The 20447-nt window shown below is 39.8% G+C and overlaps 1 protein-coding gene across 2 annotated transcripts in view; it reads right to left on the reverse strand.

Moving 5' to 3' along the window:
* cdh13 (cadherin 13, H-cadherin (heart)) overlaps positions 1–20447 on the reverse strand; it is a 413558-nt gene that overhangs the window by 258814 nt on the left and 134297 nt on the right. For both annotated transcript variants that reach the window (XM_036002865.1, XM_036002866.1), the window contains exon 3: positions 1369–1580. In XM_036002865.1, the coding sequence (XP_035858758.1) occupies positions 1369–1580 (212 nt within the window). The remainder of the gene's footprint in view (positions 1–1368; positions 1581–20447) is intronic.

A 20447-nucleotide genomic window follows, 5' to 3' on the forward strand; every position in this document is an offset into this window, starting at 1 on the left:
CTCCCTTTGGTCCTACAGCCCACTAGTCCGATGAATCCCACTATGGCCACAACAAGTCCCGCCCTTCAATAGCATTTATTGGCCAGGCGTCCATGCTTACGCAAGTTAAGGTAACCCCATTTGTACAGGTCCTATCCCCTGACCAATCAGCTATCCTAACCTTAACCACTTGAGGTCAAATGCCTAACCCCAACCAATCGAGCTGCTTCGTAGGGCAGGTCTTGGCGTAGCCATAGTGGGATTCGTAATTTCGCCACCAAAGGGATGTCGGACTAGTGGGCTGTAGGACCAAAGGGAATTATTTAAAGGTCAGAACAATGGAGTATCGGAGAAATGGGCAGTCCCCGCAGTAACTTCCCTGAGTTGGTTGTCATCGTGAGTTTGACAGAAAACCAGTGGAGACTACAGGAAGCTACTGCCCCATGGCCAAGAAATAGTCCAGCACATAATCGCTCGCAACACTGCAATGTGCAATGGTGGAATGTAACTAAGTATATTTACTCAAGTACTGTACTTACAAGTAAGCACATATTTTAGGTAACTATACTTTACTGGAGTGTTTTCTTTTCATGCCACTTTCTACTTCTACTCCGCTACATTTCAGAGATAAAATATTGTACTTTTTACTCCACTACATTAATCTGACAGCTTTAGTTACTAGTAACTTTACAAATTGAGATTTCTGCACACAAAACCCAACAATGTATATAACTACAAGTACAGCTGAAATGATTAGTCGATGAAATAGAACCATTTCCAGTTTCTAAAACGTGAGGATTTTTCTGCATTGAGCACTTTCACTTTTGATACTAGTACATTTTCCTGATGATACTTACATTTTTACTTAAGTAACATTTTCAATGCCTTTTATTTGTAACAGAGTATTTTAACAGCGTGGTAATAGTACTTTTACTTCTTCCACCACTGGCAATGTGTTATCTTTACGCTTAATTTTTGTTTAGATTAAACAAACAAGAGAATAAGTGTTAATTAGTGAGTTTTAGAGGTGGTGGTAGGCAGATTTTGTAACCTTTGGACAGAGTCAGGCTAGCTGTTTCCCTCTGTTTCCAAAACAGGCATGAGAGTGCTCTTGGCAAGAAAGCGAATAAGTGTATTCCCCCAAAAAATACTAAACTAAAAGGCAGCTCATAAATCCTCCTATTCGCCCAGGGCCATTGTTATTTAATCACTGCTACATTATGTCTGATTATACTACATTGCAGTAACCTTTTCAATCTTTAATGAAGCGCAACCTTTTACATTTTTTGATAAGGTGTAAATTAGGGAAAACAGATTTTTTTTTTCTAAGAACACACACACACACACACACCACACACACACACACACACACCGCAAATTTCTACTAACCCTGAGAGTGTGTGGCATCTGAAAGGGCAGTCTAGTGATTTCCACCTGTGCCATGTCATCTGCATGTGCACTGAGCCCGTGGATGAACAGGACAGGCTGACTGGACAGGACATCCTGCTGAGGAACCAGATTCAGATCTCCGTCCACGTAGAAGCTGGGGTCCGACACCTCAAACTTCACGTCCTCGTTCCCCGCACAGTCATCAAACTCGACTGGAAGAAACACACAGAAAGGGTGGATGTTATGCCTGCACTCCAAAAAAAAAAAAAAAAAAAATATATATATATATATATATATATATATATATATATATATATATAACAGAAATGTTAGCTATATGAAACACAGTCACTGCACTGTAAAGAAGAGAATTTCAGGGTTTGAAAAATCTGCAAGAACAAGTAATTCTCAGATATAAACAGATGCCCTGAAGATAAACAAATACCCAGAGGAAGGCGGAGGATGTTCTCAAAGGCTCCGTAAGCTAGGTTACAATGAAAGTCAGTGATCTGTATTCTCACCATCCTGCTGCAATATTTATGACCCATTCATTGCATGCTACGCACTGTAGACTTATTAGTGTGTCTAACTTGCTTTTTGCAGGGCTGTTGCATTTACTACAGACAATGCAGTGGCTCCCAGATGCAAGACTGGATGAGGAGAAAGGATTTAAGGTACAGGAGGAAAAGTGTCACCTTTGAGTTACGTGCATGTGACGCGTGCACGTGTGAGCTTGTCTAGGCTGACTGAGGAAGATGCCGCCAAGGGCTCTACCAGGCTTTATCCCTTCTGATCATGTTCATCCTCTCTTTATCTCTCACACACACTCCCCTCGGTGTCGCGACATGATCCCCATGTCCTCCCCTAGCCTCAGCCCCGACAATCCTTCCCCTCCCTCATCCTTCACCTCCTCTTTACCTCGGCCTAGCGTGAAGCTTCCTGCTGTTGCGGATCGTGGGTGGAGGGGTACCAGAGGAAGTCTTTGTGTGTCGATGTGTACAACGTGTTGCTAATTTATAAAGCAGGTGCAACGTGAATCACATGGTACGGTACAACTCTCAGCATAGGTCTGAAAGTGCAGGGAAATGTCAAGCTTCATACAAGTGTCTGCCTCAGACATATGGTGGCCTATATACAGTGGAATGTGGAATGTAACTAAGTACATTTACTCAAGTACTGTACACATTTCTGGTACTTGTACTTTACTTAGTACTGAGTATTTTCTTTTCATGCCACTTTCGACTTCTACTCTACTTTTCTTCTACTACATTTCAGGGAGAAATATAGTACGTTTTACTCCACTACATTCATCTGACAGCTTTAGTTACTTTACAGATTTTTTTTGCACACAAAACACATTTTATAAAATACCATGTTTTATTATAAATTAAACTACCCAACAATATACAGGCCTACAAGTCCAGCTGAAATGATCAGACCATTAAACACAGAACTTTTTGAATCGTTTCCAGTTTCTAAAATGTGAGTATTTTTCTGCGTTGAGTACTTTTACTTTTAATACTTGAAGTACATTTTCCTGATTTTCAATGCAGGACTTTTATCTGTAACAGAGTATTTTTACTAGGGGTGTAAGAAAAAATCGATACACTTGAGTGTCGCGATATTTTATTTTGCAATACTGTATCGATTTTCAAAAACACAATATCGATTTTTTTTATTTTTATTTTTTTTTAGTTTACATGCAAAAATATTCATGTAAGACAGTGGTTCACGTTTATGTTGTGTTTAAACCCCCTACTGCTAGATGGCTATGCTTCACTATGCATCACTAGTGTTCTCACCTAACAGTGCCTAACAGTGCCTAACAGTGCCTAGCAGTGCCTAACAGTGCCTAGCAGTGCCTGACTTTTTGCTAGAAGCTAACAATGTAGCTATGGCTGAACTTTGGCCTACTTTAGCATATAAACATTAGCTCACTAAGAACTTGCGAACCACAATCCCAAACTGGCAGTTAATTTTCTGTGTACTGAATTGTTTACCTAAAGTAAACTTCTTTGACTTTTATGCACATCATGTCTTTTTTTAAATATTAGTTTTTCTAAAATTATACTTAAAAAAAAATCCCAATATATCGCCTTACGCACAGTATCGAAATATATTGCAATATATTGAATCGTGACCCATGTATCGTGATACGTATCGTATAGATTCTTGCCAATACACAACCCTAATTTTTACAATGTGGTATTAGTACTTTTACTTAAGTGAAGAATCAGAATACTTCTTCCACCACTGCTTATAAGTCTCCATTTATTTTTGAGATCAGGAATTGCCTGTAATTGTAAAAATGACAGGGTATTCCATATGACATGGCATCATTATTAATGCAGCCACATGTTTCTGTATCATGTTGTCTGTTACAAAGTCTAGTTAGTTTATCGTGAGAACGAGGGAAAATCTAGATGGGAACGATTATGTTTCTGCACTCCACTGAGACAAGGACAGGGCTGCTACATGACTCATTATTTATGGATGTCATGCTTTCAGCTTAAAATAACACAGAAAGCTCTGTGGTAGATCATAGCCAGCAGAAGGAAACCCTTCACAAAAGTGGGTATGTGTCTCATCCCTGTGTTCTGTTCACATTGGGAGGCCAGTTCTGTAACTCCCTACCCATACACATCTGTGACTGTACTGACCTGGACACATTCAAAACACTAATCAAAATACAACTCTTCAAATTAGCTTTCCACATACAATATTCTTACATTTCTCACCTGATAGTTACTGGTTTTATTGTTTTTAATTGCTTTTAATATGCTTGTTTTAAGTCAGTTTTATTGCTTATCTGTTTTCAATGTGCTATATGTGCTGGTTGTACTGTAAAGTGTCTTTGAGTACCATGTAAAACGCTATATACTGTAAATATTATTATTATTATTATTATTATTATTATTATTATTATCTAGCTCCCATCTCCAGTGCAAAGGCTGTGCACTTTCTCTGCTGAACCAGCTCATTAAAAGTCAAAACCAACATGTAACGGCCTTGATGTCGAGCTGTTGAATCCTTGCAAATACAGTACAATGTATTGTAATTATTGCCATTTAAATATAGTTGCACAGTATTAGCACAATCAGTAAGCATATGATTCACTTTGATTTTAATATCGATAATCAATCAACAACAGGTCTCAGGCAAATTTGCATTTTCAAAATATATCAATTTGTTTTATTATAATTTTTTTGTTGGGCATTTCCACCTTTAATGGATAGAACAGCTGAGATATGAAAGGGGGGAAGACATGCAGGAAACCGTCACAGGTCAGACTTGAATACCGGACCTTCTGCGTCAAGGAATAAGACGTTTATCTGTGTTTTAAGCCCCCAACGTCTAGGCACTAGGCTTAGACAATGGTTATGGTTAGGGTTAGGTGCCTTGAAGTCAACGGTCGCAGCACTTCCTTGAAGTCGATTAGGCAATGGTTATGATTATGGTTAGGGTTAAGGTTAGGGTTAGGTGCCTTGAAGTCAACGGTCGCAGCGCTACCTGGAAGGAGACGTTGGGGGCTTAAAACACCATCGAGCGAATAAAACTCTACATGTGTGCGCCCGCCCTATCAAGTGTGCTAACCAGGCCACCAACAATATCTATTTAACTACCTCTGTATAGTAGTCTTATTGTTAGTGGAGGAGTCTGCCATTCCAACGCAGTATTTACATATTATGTATTTACACACAAGGGATTAATTAGAAAAGATCCAAGCACGAAATCCAGCGTTTGATCTCATTGACAGCAGTCTCACTGTTGTTGTGTATTGTCAGTATCAGAGCTGTATTGTCATGTATACGGTACTCTAAGGCTATATAACTGTTTTTGCAAACAAGACAAGTGGCACTAATATAGTCAGCGACTGCACATGTGGAAGACACTTTATTAGTTGGATTAGTTAGTGAAACAGTATCACATCTCTTCATTTCAGGAATGATGTGTTGACTAAGAAGCACATCCTCTCTGTAATTAAGCTTTAATAAGTGGCAGTCCTAATACATACACATTAGCACACAGCAGGGGACAGGCAATGGCAAAACACTGCTTTCACTAGCACATATTGTTGCACTGCTGAGCGTGCTGTCACTCGTATTGTTCATGTTTGTCAATCAAAGCAGACGCAGTGTAGCTGGAATTTGAAAGAATTTACTGTAAAGCCCAGTTCAGAGCAAAGATTGGTGACGAGACAAAACCGTTTTAGAACGTCGCAGAGAAAAGTTGCAGCGGTTTGAACCGGCCAGTCTCAGCTCGACTCAAACCAGCTGATGGTGTGGCTGCGACTCCGCTGGTCAAGTCTCCAGAGGCTGGTTTTAGAACGTAAGGGACGTCACCTGTTTCAACAGCCAATAGAGAAGTCATCTTGTAAAGTCAGCTACAATAAAATTATCCATAATCTATTTAATTTCGGTTACAAACTGTTAACGGAGGCTCAACGTATGCCCGTAAGCACATACGGTCAAGCAAGCTAGAGAGTGACTGAAGAGAGGGAGCGCAAGTGGCGATTTTAGACCCTTTTTAGGGGGGCTCAAGCCCTCAAGCATCTCAGCCCCCTAAAAATTATAATAATTAAAAACAAATTAATATTTTTTTATAACAAAACAAAAACAAAACTATTTTAGTGCTTCAAGTGAGAGTTTGCGAACTTGTCTGTTAGTGACAGAGGGCAAACAATTGCAGGTCCATAGAAACAGGTTTAATATCCTGTGTCGCAGAACAGAATACCAGAGTGAAGAACAGAGGAGTGGAGAAAGAAAAAAAGGGAGATTGGAATGAAAAAGAAAATGACAGGAAAGGCAAGGGTACAATGGACACTGAGAGAGAGCTACAAAGTCAACAACCCACTCTCCAGGGAAACAAGGCTCCATCTTAATACTCAACTCTCACTTCTAAGCCAAAGCATGAAAGATGTGTTCATTTCCATTCCCATTACAACCCTCAGATTTATTTCAATAACATGGGTGCACTCTTTAGAGTCTGCAAATTGCAGCGCCAAACAGTGTCAGTGGCATTTCAAAGGCAGCCAGAGAGTGTTTGATGGTATTCTAATGTTGTCAGGTTTTGGGGGATTTCAGAGAACAGCATGGTGAGCTGGCGGCTTTGAAGTCAGGCAACAATGACAACTTACCCCACTCACCACCAGCGCCACCGCACACCCACTTTCTTTCTTCAGAGTGCTGGCTCAGGGTTGAAATAACTGCTCACAACATGGATTAGGGTCGCCAAATTCCCTCACTGATGACTCAAGAGGAGACGGAGGGTGGGTGTGTGGGTTCAACAAGTTTGACATTCAAGTTCCTTTCAGGCCAAAAAAATCTCCTGTGGAGTCTATGAATGGCAAATGTTCCAGAAACCCGGTCACCAAGGCCCATGGTTACTTTGGGCTTGATCGTTCCATCAGTGTTCTTGGCACCAAAAACACCACTTTAAAGGTCTCATTTAAGCTTTTAGCGAGAAAAAATGACATTCACCACATTTTGTAGGGATTATTTAAATGAGAATTAAATACAGACGCCTAAAAAAAGAAAGAAATATCTACAGAACAAACAACATCTACACCCTGTTTTACACATTAGGTGTTACAAGTTATACAAAAGTGTCAACCAGTGATGTGTTAGTTAGCCTATGCCACTTTCCCTGTATACTCAAAAGAATAAATATGTTTTGTTCATCATCATGTCAGTTACCTTCTAAGAGATCAAACATAAAATGTAAGAAGAATAATGAAAACAAAACAGCTACACAAATAACTGCAATCGAGATTATCTCCCTCTCAATGATGAAGTAACATAATTTGACATCCAACATTATCCAAGCGTATTTACATTGGCTCCACTCTCTTTGTCAGCCACAAAAATTGGATTCCCCCCCCCCTCCCCTCCTCGTCCTCTGTCACACACTGAAGTTTTCCTTTGAGGTGTTTTGAAGACAATTTTCAGTCTTGTAACTAAATGTCAAGTCTCCATGATGGGAGAGATGGGAATCAGAGGGGTAATCTCAAAGGTGGCAGCATGGGTGTGTTTGAGCTGATAGCTGCCGTGTCTAACCAGACAGAGTGTGCTCAGCCTCATAAAAAAGGCTCAGGAGAACACCATTCTCAAATAATCACTTGGCATTAGAGAGAGAGAGCTGCCTTTGAAAATGTATTTACACCCTGAATTGAATTTTCCCCTAGAGTTTCCTATCACAGAGCATTGTGTAAGACCCATTATTGGGATTCAGTGGTAACAAGGTTCTGGCTTTTTAGCTACAAAGATAACGGTTTGAAGGGTTTTGCCAACTAGGGGGCAGAATCTTTCATCTTGGGTTTAACTGATTAAGATCCCCCACCTCCACCTTTACTGCCACCCTAGTCTCGCTTTGCCAGACCGTCCACACGCTGCGGAGGAGGGTCTGGCTACTCCACACAGCATTCCGGGATGCAAATTTACGAATCCTACTATGGCCACGCCAAGACCTGCCCTACAAAGCAGCTCGATTAGTTGGGGTTAGGCATTTCACCTTGAGTGGTTAAGGTTAGGATAGCCGATTAGTGAGGGGATAGGATCTGTACAAATGGGGTTACATTACCTTGGATGCCTAGCCAATAAATGCTATTAAAGGGTGGGTTTTGGCGTGGCCATAGTAGGATTCGTAAATTCGCTTCCGGGATGGGAGAAAAACGTGCTCTGGTTTATTGGCATTTCTTTAAACCAATCACTATTGCCATGGGCGGCACTAAGCTCCGCACCGAGCCGCTGTAAAATAGTCGTGCACGGGAAAACTCAGATTGGACAGATAGTCTAGCTAGCTAGCAATTTGGTCAAAATGGTTTCATTTCTTGTAACATTTTTAAGTCTATTATTTTGTTTTATTTATTTTCTTAATTTTGTCTGTGTATCTCTCCATTACTAATATGATCTAATTCAGAAATCTACAACAGTGGGACTAGGCCTAGGGGGTCTTCAGAGGTACTGCACCAAATTATTATTAATTGTTAATTTATTTTGAAAGATTGTTCAAAAATTAAAATGTCTTAACATTTAATACAAGGGGCAATTAAAAATTAATTAACATATATATAGACTATAGTCTAACTATTGTAACTATACTATAAAGGCTTGAGGCCACCCTTCACGTTATTGTAGGCCCAGTTTAATATGCATCTTAATATTACACAATATATATAGTAGGTGGTGATGTCACACATGCCTTTGGTGTGGGAGATCTGGGTTCAATTCCCACTGTGATACATCAACCAATGTGTCCCTGAGCAAGGCTCTTAACCCCTAGTTGCTCCAGAGACGTGTAACCTCTGACATATATAGCAATTGTAAGTCGCTTTGGATAAAAGCGTCAACTAAATGACATGTAATGTGAATAATGGGTCCCTGTTCCATCTCTTTTTCAGTAAAGGGGTCCTTGGTTTAAAAAACGTTGAAGACCCCTGGTCTAAATGAACCGTCTTTGACGTTATAAAGCAGTTCACACAAGCCAATATTTCCAATTATAGTCCGTGCAGAATAAAAATCCCCAAATCATTTAAATGTTGGTTTCCCCAATGTTACGCACAGGTATTTATTTACAAAACAGTTTTTTGCTTCACCAACGGGGTTATGTTAACATACCACTAAAGCTGGAATGATGCTTGTCCAGGCTGCACGTAAGCAAATGCACATGGGTACTGTTTGGACATGTTCGTGTGTGCTTCTTTTATTCTTACACAGATTGGAGCTGTGACATACAACATGTGTCCACTATAGGAAGCAGTGTCTTGTTTAGCGAACCACAATGTAACAGCAACATTGAAGAAATCGGGGGACGGGGAAATCAATTTCACCCAGGTGACAGTGTAAACCAACCACTGTATCCCTAAACAATGTGGACAAAGAAAAGCTGGACATTGATGTGAATTGCCTTGAAGAGAAATGTAGTTTCCTACTCTGCTGGAAGATCACTTGTTGCGGTAGTATGCTGAAATGTACACCCAAACTCTGAAAGAAAAAACTTTCTGACTGGATGTTGAACAACCAATCAACTTGCTTGATGGGCAGGTCCACTCTACACAGTGTTGAGATATGGGAGGTGTGAAAGCCGACACACTTCCCTGTGTATGTTTGCAAAAACAAAACATGTGTATCTCCACCAGAGATGTTCACAAGTCATTTTTTGGAAGTCCAAGTCGAGTCTCAAGTCTTTGAGCTCGAGTCCAAGTCAAGTCTCAAGTCTTTGAGGGGCAAGTTCAAGTTAAGTCTCAAGTCTTTTGCCACGAGTCAAAGTCAAGTCCCAAGTCTCTGGCCATCTGATCTGTCCCTAACACTGTATTGTTAAATCTTATTAATTCAAAGCTTGTCCTGTAGCTACCATCCATACACTACAGTATCAAAATCAGTTGTAAGATAACTTTATGGGGTCTACTGCAATGTAATCTGAAGAAACACAAATTAAGAACTCTGTTTCAATTTCATAACTGTATTTTTCAACATTTTGGTATCTGCACTAAAGAATACATGTTTGTCTGTGTTACTAACTGGCCTGTAAAGCCCAACCTTATCATACATTACATTTTTCAGTGTTCAAAGTGTGAGGGAAACATCTGTATTGAAAGTTAATACACCAGCCATGGTGCAAACATGAGAGAACTATTTAACAACAACCTGGTGAAATATTAACCTAAGTCTGTCACATCATATGGATACAACTATAAAGATACAATTTGACTGTTCCTAGCATTAGCACAACACTTTGCGATGGTTAGCTTGTTACCTGTGACGATATATGCTAAATTTAACATCTCTTTCACATTAGCAAGTGACTGACCTATCTGGGTGCGTTTTGAGATGCCTGATGAAGTTCGACGTTGTTGATCCGGCGTCATTCATCTTGGTGCCACACACCTTGCATGTAGCTGTTTGCTTATTGTCACTGTTTACAAAATTATTGAAAGCAAAACTAATGACAAAAGGCACAACTCCGGGAGGACTTGGTGTCGCCATGGTCAATGCATTTTTTGATATGTGAGTGTGCGCACATAAGGCATAACGCATGCGTTACGTTGCACATTACAGCAAAGGGAAGGGGACATGCAGCTCATCATACGTTTCCCCAACGTATGTGCGCCAATAAAAGAAAATAGAAATACATGAATCAATCTAGATTTAAAAAGCAATAATTGAATGAAAACAGGTTGTTGATCTCGAAGCTCGAGTCCGAGTCAAGTCTGAAGTCTTTTGGGTTGAGTCGCAAGTCAAGTCTGAAGTCAGCTGTTTGTGCGAGTCCCCATCTCTGATCTCCACATAAGCATAATTAAAATTTGCAACAGGAAATCAGCTTTGGTAGAAATGTAAATCCAGCCAGATTGCTTTTTTTCTCAACCTAATAGAATGTTGTTAATGAATGTCTCTGCAAAGTCTGGTAACTGCTAAATCTTCTCTGACAACATATTTCAGAGTTTGCCTGAAACACGGCATGTTTTCCTATACAGTAATATTCCCTCTCGCAGTACAAACTTTATCTCTATCAGAAACCAGATGGACGCTTTCGTTAATCTTACCCATATAGCCAACTTTTGGACAATGGCTTAATTACTGTGTCACACAAAAATAGCTGTGAAGAATAAAAGCTTTTGACATTTATCTTTGATGGGATTGTCCATTCAAAAGGAAGTGCCTTCATTTCAAATTATTAAGAAAAAAATTTAAGTACAATGTGCGAATTTAACTTCTGATTAGAGCAGAAAAAAAGTTGTTCATCTACTTATTTGACAGAGACACAGTCCCTTATTATTAACAATCACTGTTTTGTTCATTTTGTAGGAGTTGTTCTCTGTCACGGTGCACAACTCATTTCAGCTAGAAAAAAAACAGCTAGCTAATTATAACACAATATGTGCCCTTTGAGTGTTCTTACAAATAGCAGGGCTATAAAATGTCACTGTCAATTTATGCCCTCAGAAAAAGATTTATATTGTTAGCGTTTTAATTTTTTTATTTTAAGCTACAATAAAAACTGTCAAAACAGTAGAGAAGTTACAGTGTGCAGCACTGACATTCTTGAAATTATTTACTTGAGGTTCAGAGATTGTGTTGAATCACCAGCTTAGAAATGTGCAAAAGCTGATTATGATAAGCTGGCACTTACAAAATAGATCAGTCACTAACAGCTTAGCAGCTGAGTCGAAGTCATTCTACAAGCTGTGCACAGTTGAAGCTATCTGGTACAGCGGTCTCATTTGAATTAAAATCTCCATATTGTAACAAGGTTTTGTTTGGCGTTGTTGCTAAATACAGCGGCTGGTTTGGTAGTGATCTGATGGTTTGGTTTGTTACACTGATCTGTGAGGCTCCTTGTTGTCACAGTCAACAACCAGAGATGGTTCATCCGGTCCTATAGTCCGCTGTGGGGAAACTGAGCTTCCAGTTTGTCACGTTTTACTGTAAAGCAGTAAAAAAGAAAAACTAGAAATGTAAGAGTGAGCGCGAGAAAGAGAAAGTAATTATGGTGAAATAATAGGGACCAGCAGTGTTGTCTCTCGGCTCAGGGTTATCCTCTCTTTCCTTATTGAGTTACGCCTTACCAGGCCAGGAATGCTAGGAGACTGCCATCAGGCCACACACACACACACACACACACACAATTCCTAAAATTATGAACCTAATACTAGTCTCATACTAATATATTGTAGTCTCATATAAAGCTGACACCAGAGGTCTTATTGGGCATAATTGATACTACAGCAAATCAGCACCACATGAACTGACTAATGGTCACGTACAGTATCTAACAGTTTGTCTCGTGCTTTAAGACTTGAGTTCAAATCTCATTTTAGCCAAGGCTGCCACACATCCTAACAAGCGCATGATCACAATGCTAACATACGGATTTAGCAGGTATAATGTTTTCCATGTTGACCATCTGAGCGTAACATTTGCTGATTAGCATTAAAAGTAGAATATTATGTTGAGACACAAATGTCAACATCAAGGGATCACCAAAGGCATTAGGTATGAATGGGAGGTATACATTTCTGTACAAATTTCGTGCCAATCCATCTAGTAGATGTTGAGATATTTCGCGGAACAAGTGAACTGCTGGTGGTGCAACAGTAAAAGTCAGGGGATCACCAAGTCACGAGAATTCATCCTCTGGAGACCATGGGTACATCCCAGGTCCTAAATTGCTTCCACATTTCCTTCACTTGCTTCACTTCCTCCATGCGAGAAGAGAGGAAAAAAGGAAATGTGTTTTTACAGACGTCCTTTCCTCTGAAGCGTCACATAAATTCGGCGGCGGAGTAAGCAACAGTTTTCAACTGCACGGCTTCAGGAAAGGCTGCTTTCGTCTATCCTCGGTCATAGCTCCTCAGAGATCCCTCCTCCATCCTCGCTCCTTCCTCCTCTGGGCAGGAATAAGAGCTTTGAAACAGCCTTCAAAAGGCAGACCAGAACGACTTCCAGTTCAAGCGAGGATATATCAAATAGGAGACTTGGGATCCACCCCATCACTCCACAAAATGTTATTGCAATCATCATCCGTGTGGACCAAAATGGTGGACTGACAGACCTTCATTGCCTGGCTAACAATCTCAAAAACACACTGAAGGATCATAAAGTAAACTGTGTGCTTTTGTGGGCAGCACCCTTAAGCCCTGCATCTTAGTTTTGGCCAGATGTTATGATGCATGTAAAGCAGTTTGATTTGTATCTGCATCACAATAGCACGGCTGCAGAAATCAGCATTCCTCCAGATGCTGTGGGTTCACTGCCAGAGCCAAGCCAAGCTAAATTGCTGAGGGTATGTTCCAAACCGTGTACGTTGATGACGTATGATAAGAGATGTTGCGCTTTAACTGCATGCAGCATTAAATTACTGCAGTGTAAATCACCCACCTGATAAAGGGAGGACAACTGAAAATTCTACCTACCTATCCATGTATCTATCTATCTATCTATCTGATTTTGGTTTTCTCCCAGTTTTATTTAATTTGGATATTTGCGATTATAATATTCAGCCTTGACAAAACAAGGCAAACAAGAAAGAACCTTGGGCTTATTAGATTCTAACAAGGTTTTCTGAGCATCTTTTCTCTTTCATAATTACAATGTGTATTTCCCCCGACGGGCTGCATCTCTTGTTTATAATCACTCGCGTTCATCAGAATGCAAAATAAGTCACAGACCGGCTCCTCTCCGTCACTCAGTCGCAGTCACAACCTCAAACAGAAGACAACACCCACAAAATCAGAGCCTCATTATAACCAGCAGCGTCTCATAAAGAGGTCCAAGGCAGATAACGTCAGGAAATTGCACTTTTCACATTTCTGACAGAAAAAGTGTGTATCTCACATATGCCGAAGGAAGGTAAACATAAGAAAACAATGTTCACCTGCATCTAATAAATGAATGCATGTATGCCATCAGTCAGCTAGTCAGCCCATCAGCAACAATATATATATATATATATATATATATATACTGTTCAAGGCTTTCCACAGTAAACATCATGCATATATAACACTGCCAGCAACAGTAAACATCCTGCTGTCTCCATGCACACTGGAAATGTTTAGGCCTACAGGCTTTGTCTTTGAAGTTGCCTGTTTCAAGGTTACACCTGCTTAAATATGAATTCATTTTAATTCCCTTTTCAAAGCCCATCATAGTACTCCTCACCCTGTTTTTATGTGAAAATACAAATGAAAAGTTACCAGTGTATCTATGCGACTGAGAACCCCTGATGCCTTGCTTGACAAGGTTAACTACAGCAACAGATCTGAAGGGAGTAAGTGAGCTTTATGGGAGCACAGTAACAAACTTCAATCGGCCTGGTTGTTTGTCAGTTGCAGGGCAAAGCGTTCCTGCCAGGGCAGGGATGGATGCCCACAGATGATAGTAAGATAGGCTGGCAGAAGGGAGACACAGAACCATTGCTGCAGTCATATAAAGACACATTGAATGGTCCATCAGTTGCAGATCAATGTAGGAACTGCACATCCCTGCAACATAAGTAAACCAGATATTAAGAGATAACATGCAGCACAAAAAATCAGCAAATAAGACAATAGAGCCCAACAATGACCGCACACTTTTTGAACAGCTCTGGTTCCGGAAGTGTTTTTCCCTGTTTAATATCTCCATTGACGTTTCATTAAATGCTTATATAAAGAGTTTTAAGCCTGGAACCAAGCCAACCAGCTGCATGATGAATCATGACTATAAAACATTTGATTCGGCAAAAAATAACATTTTGAAAATATCAAAAAGGCAAAGGTACAACACTGTGTACAGAAACTATCATAGATTTCAGTGGTAGAAGCTCGCTCTAGCCGTATTCTGGTTCGCTGGTGCACTAAACATTTCCATGGTAACAGCGAGTTCCACCAATCAGAGACATCACTGTTACTCTTAGGATTGTGGGTAGTCTAGTATATCTCCATAAGATTTAAAACATGTTTTTCTTCAAACAAGGTTGATTTCATACAGACTTCTAGCTTCTCCAGGAGCAGAAACCATAGATATAGAACAATAGATATGACATGTAATTCATACTTGCCATTCCAGGATGGAACCACTTGGCAGCCATCTTACCAGGGTTAAGTTTTAGAATTGCTTCAATTGGAATCAATGGGGAAAGAGGCTCATGTTGTCTTTATAATCCTTATATTTTTCTACCAATACATCAATAGTGGTTTTAATTCAAAGTAATGACTGTAAGACAACTGTGCCTTTCTAGAAAGAAACAAAAAATAGAGATTTGGGTGGAATTTTGATTGATATAGCTCCAAGAGAACAAGTAATTCGTTCAATTATAAAGATAATCTCATAATTTTGCATTTATACTGCAGGTAATCATTTTATTTTTTCAATTTTGCCTGAACTTAATATGTAAAAACTGTCTTTGGTATTCTGAATGGCTAATATACATTAAACAATATTTTTTAACGTAGAAATCCTAAACAAATTCAGTATTATGGTCTATAGAGCGGCAGTTACGATAAGACACATGAGAGAAACATCAACAACTGTAATTTATTAATACATTTATTTATGTGTGTAGATTTTATCTCAACTATAAGACCACATTTCCCATCAACTTCCTGTTGAAAATGAGATTTAGGAGTAAAGAAGAGTACTTGTCGTTAACTTTAATTTAACTGATAGCTTAACACAGATTGAGTGAAATCAGCCGCAGCAGTCAATGTAGGGGTAATATTAACGACGTGTTCAAAAAAACTGTTACAGCGTTAACGTTACTAAATGTCTTATTTGAGGTCAAAAATCAATCAACTAAAAAAAATCAATCAAATAAAAAAAAATGTTTGCTGTTCATAAATGCTGTTAAGGGCTAGCTAGCAATCACCAATAACTGACATCTCAGCCGGTCCGTTAACAGTTGCTAGGTAACATAACTAGCTAGCTAGCTAGTTCACCAACTTTTCTGTATTTATAGTTAAAAAAAGAAGAGAAAAAATACTTTATCTACTCCTACTCACATGTGGAAAGTGATGCCAGCCTCCTGGGTCTCTTTGGTCCTTCTGGTAAAGCAGTTAGGTGCTGCACAGCTGATAACCATACTTGCTGCCATAGGTGACAATTGTAAACAGTACCCTAGTAAGATGGCGGACAGTTATGCCATTTGTTATGACGTCATGTCATATCTATTGTTCTATATCTATGGCAGAAACCTTCGTTTGCACAACCTTGGAGCTCGTGGTCAGCCTACCTTGGATGGTTTAGACATTACGGCTAATAATCAAAACCCTTATGAAGAAAATTAATGGGATGTTTACTTCCTGGAACCACACTGTTGAGATCTATTGAAGATCTATTCAGTCATTCATCTGCACCACTAGACGTACTGGCTGTCTAGTGGTGTGAATGAACCAGATTACCTTAAACTGTACTTCCAGACTTGTAGTGAGACTGTCAGTCATCTCAGACAAAAAAACGGACTACAATTCCATTTTAGGTAACAGCAAACCAGCCAGACAACCAGTCACTGTGGCACATGACGTGGCGAAGGATATCTTAACACGAAACCCGATCAATAAACCATGCATAACCTACCATCAGTGGCTATGAAGAGACAACAAATGTCCCAAGGGAACACAGGATAACACGGGAAAATGGTTCATCGTTTGTCACACTGTTTGAAACTTAGCCCAAAAAAAAAATATTTTTTGAACTCAGTGCCAAAATAAATTACAGAGGTCAGAAGTAATTTCATATCCTTTGATACATATGATTTCAATTGACTGACCATCTGGCGCTACAGGAGCAACAGAGGAAGCTCTGAGTCATAGACAGAGTGTCAGTGAGCGCATGTTGAATACTGCAGCAGTGCTGTGCTCTTGGTTGACTTCTAAATGTACCACAGCTATAAATATTACATACCGTATTTTTTTCTGCTTCTTCCACATGCTGGGAAATGAATGCCCCCCCTTCCCTAAATCCTTATTTTAAACTTGGATGGCATTACATTTACAGACTTTGTACAATATATGTAAAAGTTCAGTTTCAGGTTGATTTCCATGTTAATTGATGCATGTATGTGGCCCAGTCCTAATGTCCACACATACAGATAGGGCTGGGTACCAAATTAAATACTTTTTAGCCACCAACCGAATTACTATCGAAAAAATAACTTGTCATTCAATACCCAATTTCAATACCTAAAAGAGTATCTTATCAACGTCAGTGAGCCAATAAGCATGCAGCATGTTTTTACCAAGATCCAATAAATGTTTGTGATTGCCTGTCGTAGAGGCAGGCAAGAAAATCTCTACGTTAGGCACAGAGACGTGGCTCACGTAGTAGGAGCTAAAAAATAAATGAAAAGATTTGTGTCGTAATGTGTAATATTGTTAGCCTGACAAGCCAGACCCACATCCAGATGTTGGGTCTGGGAACTCACCATTGACGGAGCTCAATCCGAGGGGTGGGATAAACGGTTGTCTTTCGAATTCCCTCTGCACGCAATAGGATAGAGCTACAACCAGGCAGAGCAACGAAGAAGGTAGCGAAGCTAGTTGATAGATTAAACTTTTGCCGTATCTGGTCGGCAAAACTCTGAACACATCTTCCTTTTTTAAGAATGACTTCAGTGCCGTTCTTTGTTCTTTTCTCAAAGAAAAGCTTAACTCCAAGACTTCCAGAAGACCGCTGTTCCCAGCAGCAGCAGCAGCAGCCATAAGCCTGCCCACTGACTCTGTACACGATGTGATTGGCCTGACCAGAGTTTGGTTTTTCCAGCTCGCAAGCCAACGGAGAGTGCCTAGACCGACCCTGGCTGCAAATTAAATTTGCTGCCGTTAGGGTGCGTCTAGATTTCTAGGCTATAATTTTGTAATTTCTTCTCGTCAAAATCGATTTCATACAATTGGTATCGAAAAAAGTTTTGTTTAGGAACCGGTATCGGAGTCACAGAAAATGAACGCCAGCCAGCCCTACATACAGATCTTGACACGCTTCCCAGAAAGTCTGAGAGGGCTCACGGCTGTCCTTCCTGCTCTGAAAGAGCTTGAGGGCTTTGATATAAACTTTCTTCTAGTCTGCAGTGCTGCCGATTGAGGGATTTACAACTGACATTCTCTTGTTGGTAAAACTTGAATGGCGAAATTAACAAGTAAGTACCGGCAATTCACTGAACTCTGGCAAGAACGGGTTTGCACATACTTCGCATACAAATACTGTGCCTGCTTCTTTGTTCCATCAAGACAATATTATGATTGTTTTCAGCTGATCTGATCAAACTACAATACTAACACATATAAGTATGTGTTGTCATTATATTCAGAAAATGAGAAACACACACTACATATGAATAATAAGCCTCACACTTTACTGTTCACTGCCAAAGGTGAGGGGCTTTCACCAAAGTAGAGCTTAGATCGGCCCAAAAAATCAAGCCCGAACCTGCCCGAGCCCGAGCACGTTGCGTCCGAGACCGGCCCGGCCCGACACATTGTAATTATTACAACTGTAATTATGAGCCCGAGCCCGATTTAAACCCGACAATTTTTTAATACGTGGGCCGTGACGTTCTGAACTACAATTCAGAGTTGTTTGAACTACAGAAATCTGTTTATAATAATACAACAAGGACAAAACCTGTAAACTGCTGTTTGTTTAGAATGGAACGGCTCGCAAGTGGATCCGAATGAAGAAATGTAAAAAAAAAAAAGAAACAATGATGAACAACATATTGTTGTCACTGCCCACGACTAGTTTAAACTGCTTCCATACCTCCGACTTTCCTCCACACTTGCTCAAAGTTAATTCTCCTGTTTTTCTTTTTTTCTTTAAATCTTCAAGCTCCTGGTGTGATGTGTGCGAGAGGAGGAGACTCCGCGCATGTCACGTGCTGCATTTTGTAACTTCAGCCTAACTTTTGTACACATTTGTTACTTTTATATAGCCTATGTATATATTTATAATATTTCTGATTATGGCATAGCTATCTCCCCACCCAAATAGGATAATAAGGTAATGGATAAAAAAAAAAAAAATTGCTTGATCAAGGGTCCGGCCCGGGCCCGGCCCGGCCCGAGGATGTGGCGGAAAATAACGGCCCGAGCCCGACCCAAGGTCCGGTCAGGCTCGGGTCAGGCACGGGTCGGGCTCGGGCTTGGGCCGAGAATCTAAACTCTACACCAAAGTGCTGTCACATTCCTTATACAGTTTTTGGAACTGTTACAGCTGCACACACACAATCTTACAAGTATACATAAGATAAGATAAGATAAGATAAGATATACTTTATTGTCCCCGAAGGGAAATTAGTTTTGGACTCTGTTCGTTCTGCAGCTTTATAAAGACAACACAAAATATAGAAAATAAGCATCTCTCAACACATACTCTCATGCAACACAAAACATGCTCTCATATACATTAGACAGCTACCTACATATAGTAAGCACATTAACTACTCCTTTTATTGGCATTTTTCAATTGAACAACAAAGTGTTATGTGAAAATTGTTTGAATTATTTTAATAGAAATCAGGAAATTGCAATTGTTTTTTTAATGTTACTCAAATCCATGTGCTTTTATGTAAATAATTGAAACGTGCTTGCTGCTATTCTTGGCCAGGTCTCCCTTGTAAAAGATATATTTGATTTCTAGGGGACAAACCTGAAAGGCTAACATTAATATAATTAATATTATTGCTAATCAACTAGGTTATTTAATTCTGCTAGGGTTTAAAATTTGGGGCTTATGCTCACAGTATACTGAAACTGAAATTGACGCATTATTATTACAGGTAATGTAATATGGAAGGATGTGTTGTAATTTTGTAATTAAATTACAACTCATTCGTTTACAACTCATGTGAATAGTTTCATTTTCTTAAAGTGCTCATATTATGCTTTTTGGCTTCTTCCCTTTGCTTTATTTTGTTATATATCTTTTTTGTGCATGTTATAGGTTTACAAAGTGAAAAAAGTCCAAAACCCCAAAGGGACTTACCATCTCCAACAGAAAACACTATTCCCAAACTGCTCCAAACAGCTCTATTGTAGTCCAGCCTTTACTTCAGAGACAAACGTGCATCACTTTGTAACATGTTATAATGCTCACCTAGCTGCTATCGTGGCACGCCCTCATACTCTGCTTCTGACTGGCTAGTAGTCCTTACCTAGGTACTGTCAGGGCACGCCCTCATACTCTGCTTCTGACTGGCTAGTAGTCCTTACCTAGGTACTGTCAGGGCACGCCCTCATACTCTGCTTCTGACTGGCTAGTAGTCCTTACCTAGCTACTGTCAGGGCACGCCCTCATACTCTGCTTCTGACTGGCTAGTAGTCTTTACCTAGGTACTGCGCATGTGCAACTCCCAAAAAAGATGGAACAGAAGTGAGATGCCTCACTCTGTAGCTAAAACAGAGAGCTCAACACACAGGGTGAAAAGAGGAGCTGCAGCAATGTGCAGTACAACAAAAATATGGTGTTTTTTTGAAAATTAAACCATGTAAACCTATTGTGATATAATCTCTAAATACAATTATGCACCTGAAAATGAGCATAATATGAGCACTTTAACATTTAACCTGCTGTTTATCATGTATTAGATCCACATTGGCCACATAGACC

The sequence above is a fragment of the Sander lucioperca genome, chromosome 7, assembly GCF_008315115.2.
Source record: "Sander lucioperca isolate FBNREF2018 chromosome 7, SLUC_FBN_1.2, whole genome shotgun sequence".
Taxonomy (NCBI): domain Eukaryota; kingdom Metazoa; phylum Chordata; class Actinopteri; order Perciformes; family Percidae; genus Sander; species Sander lucioperca.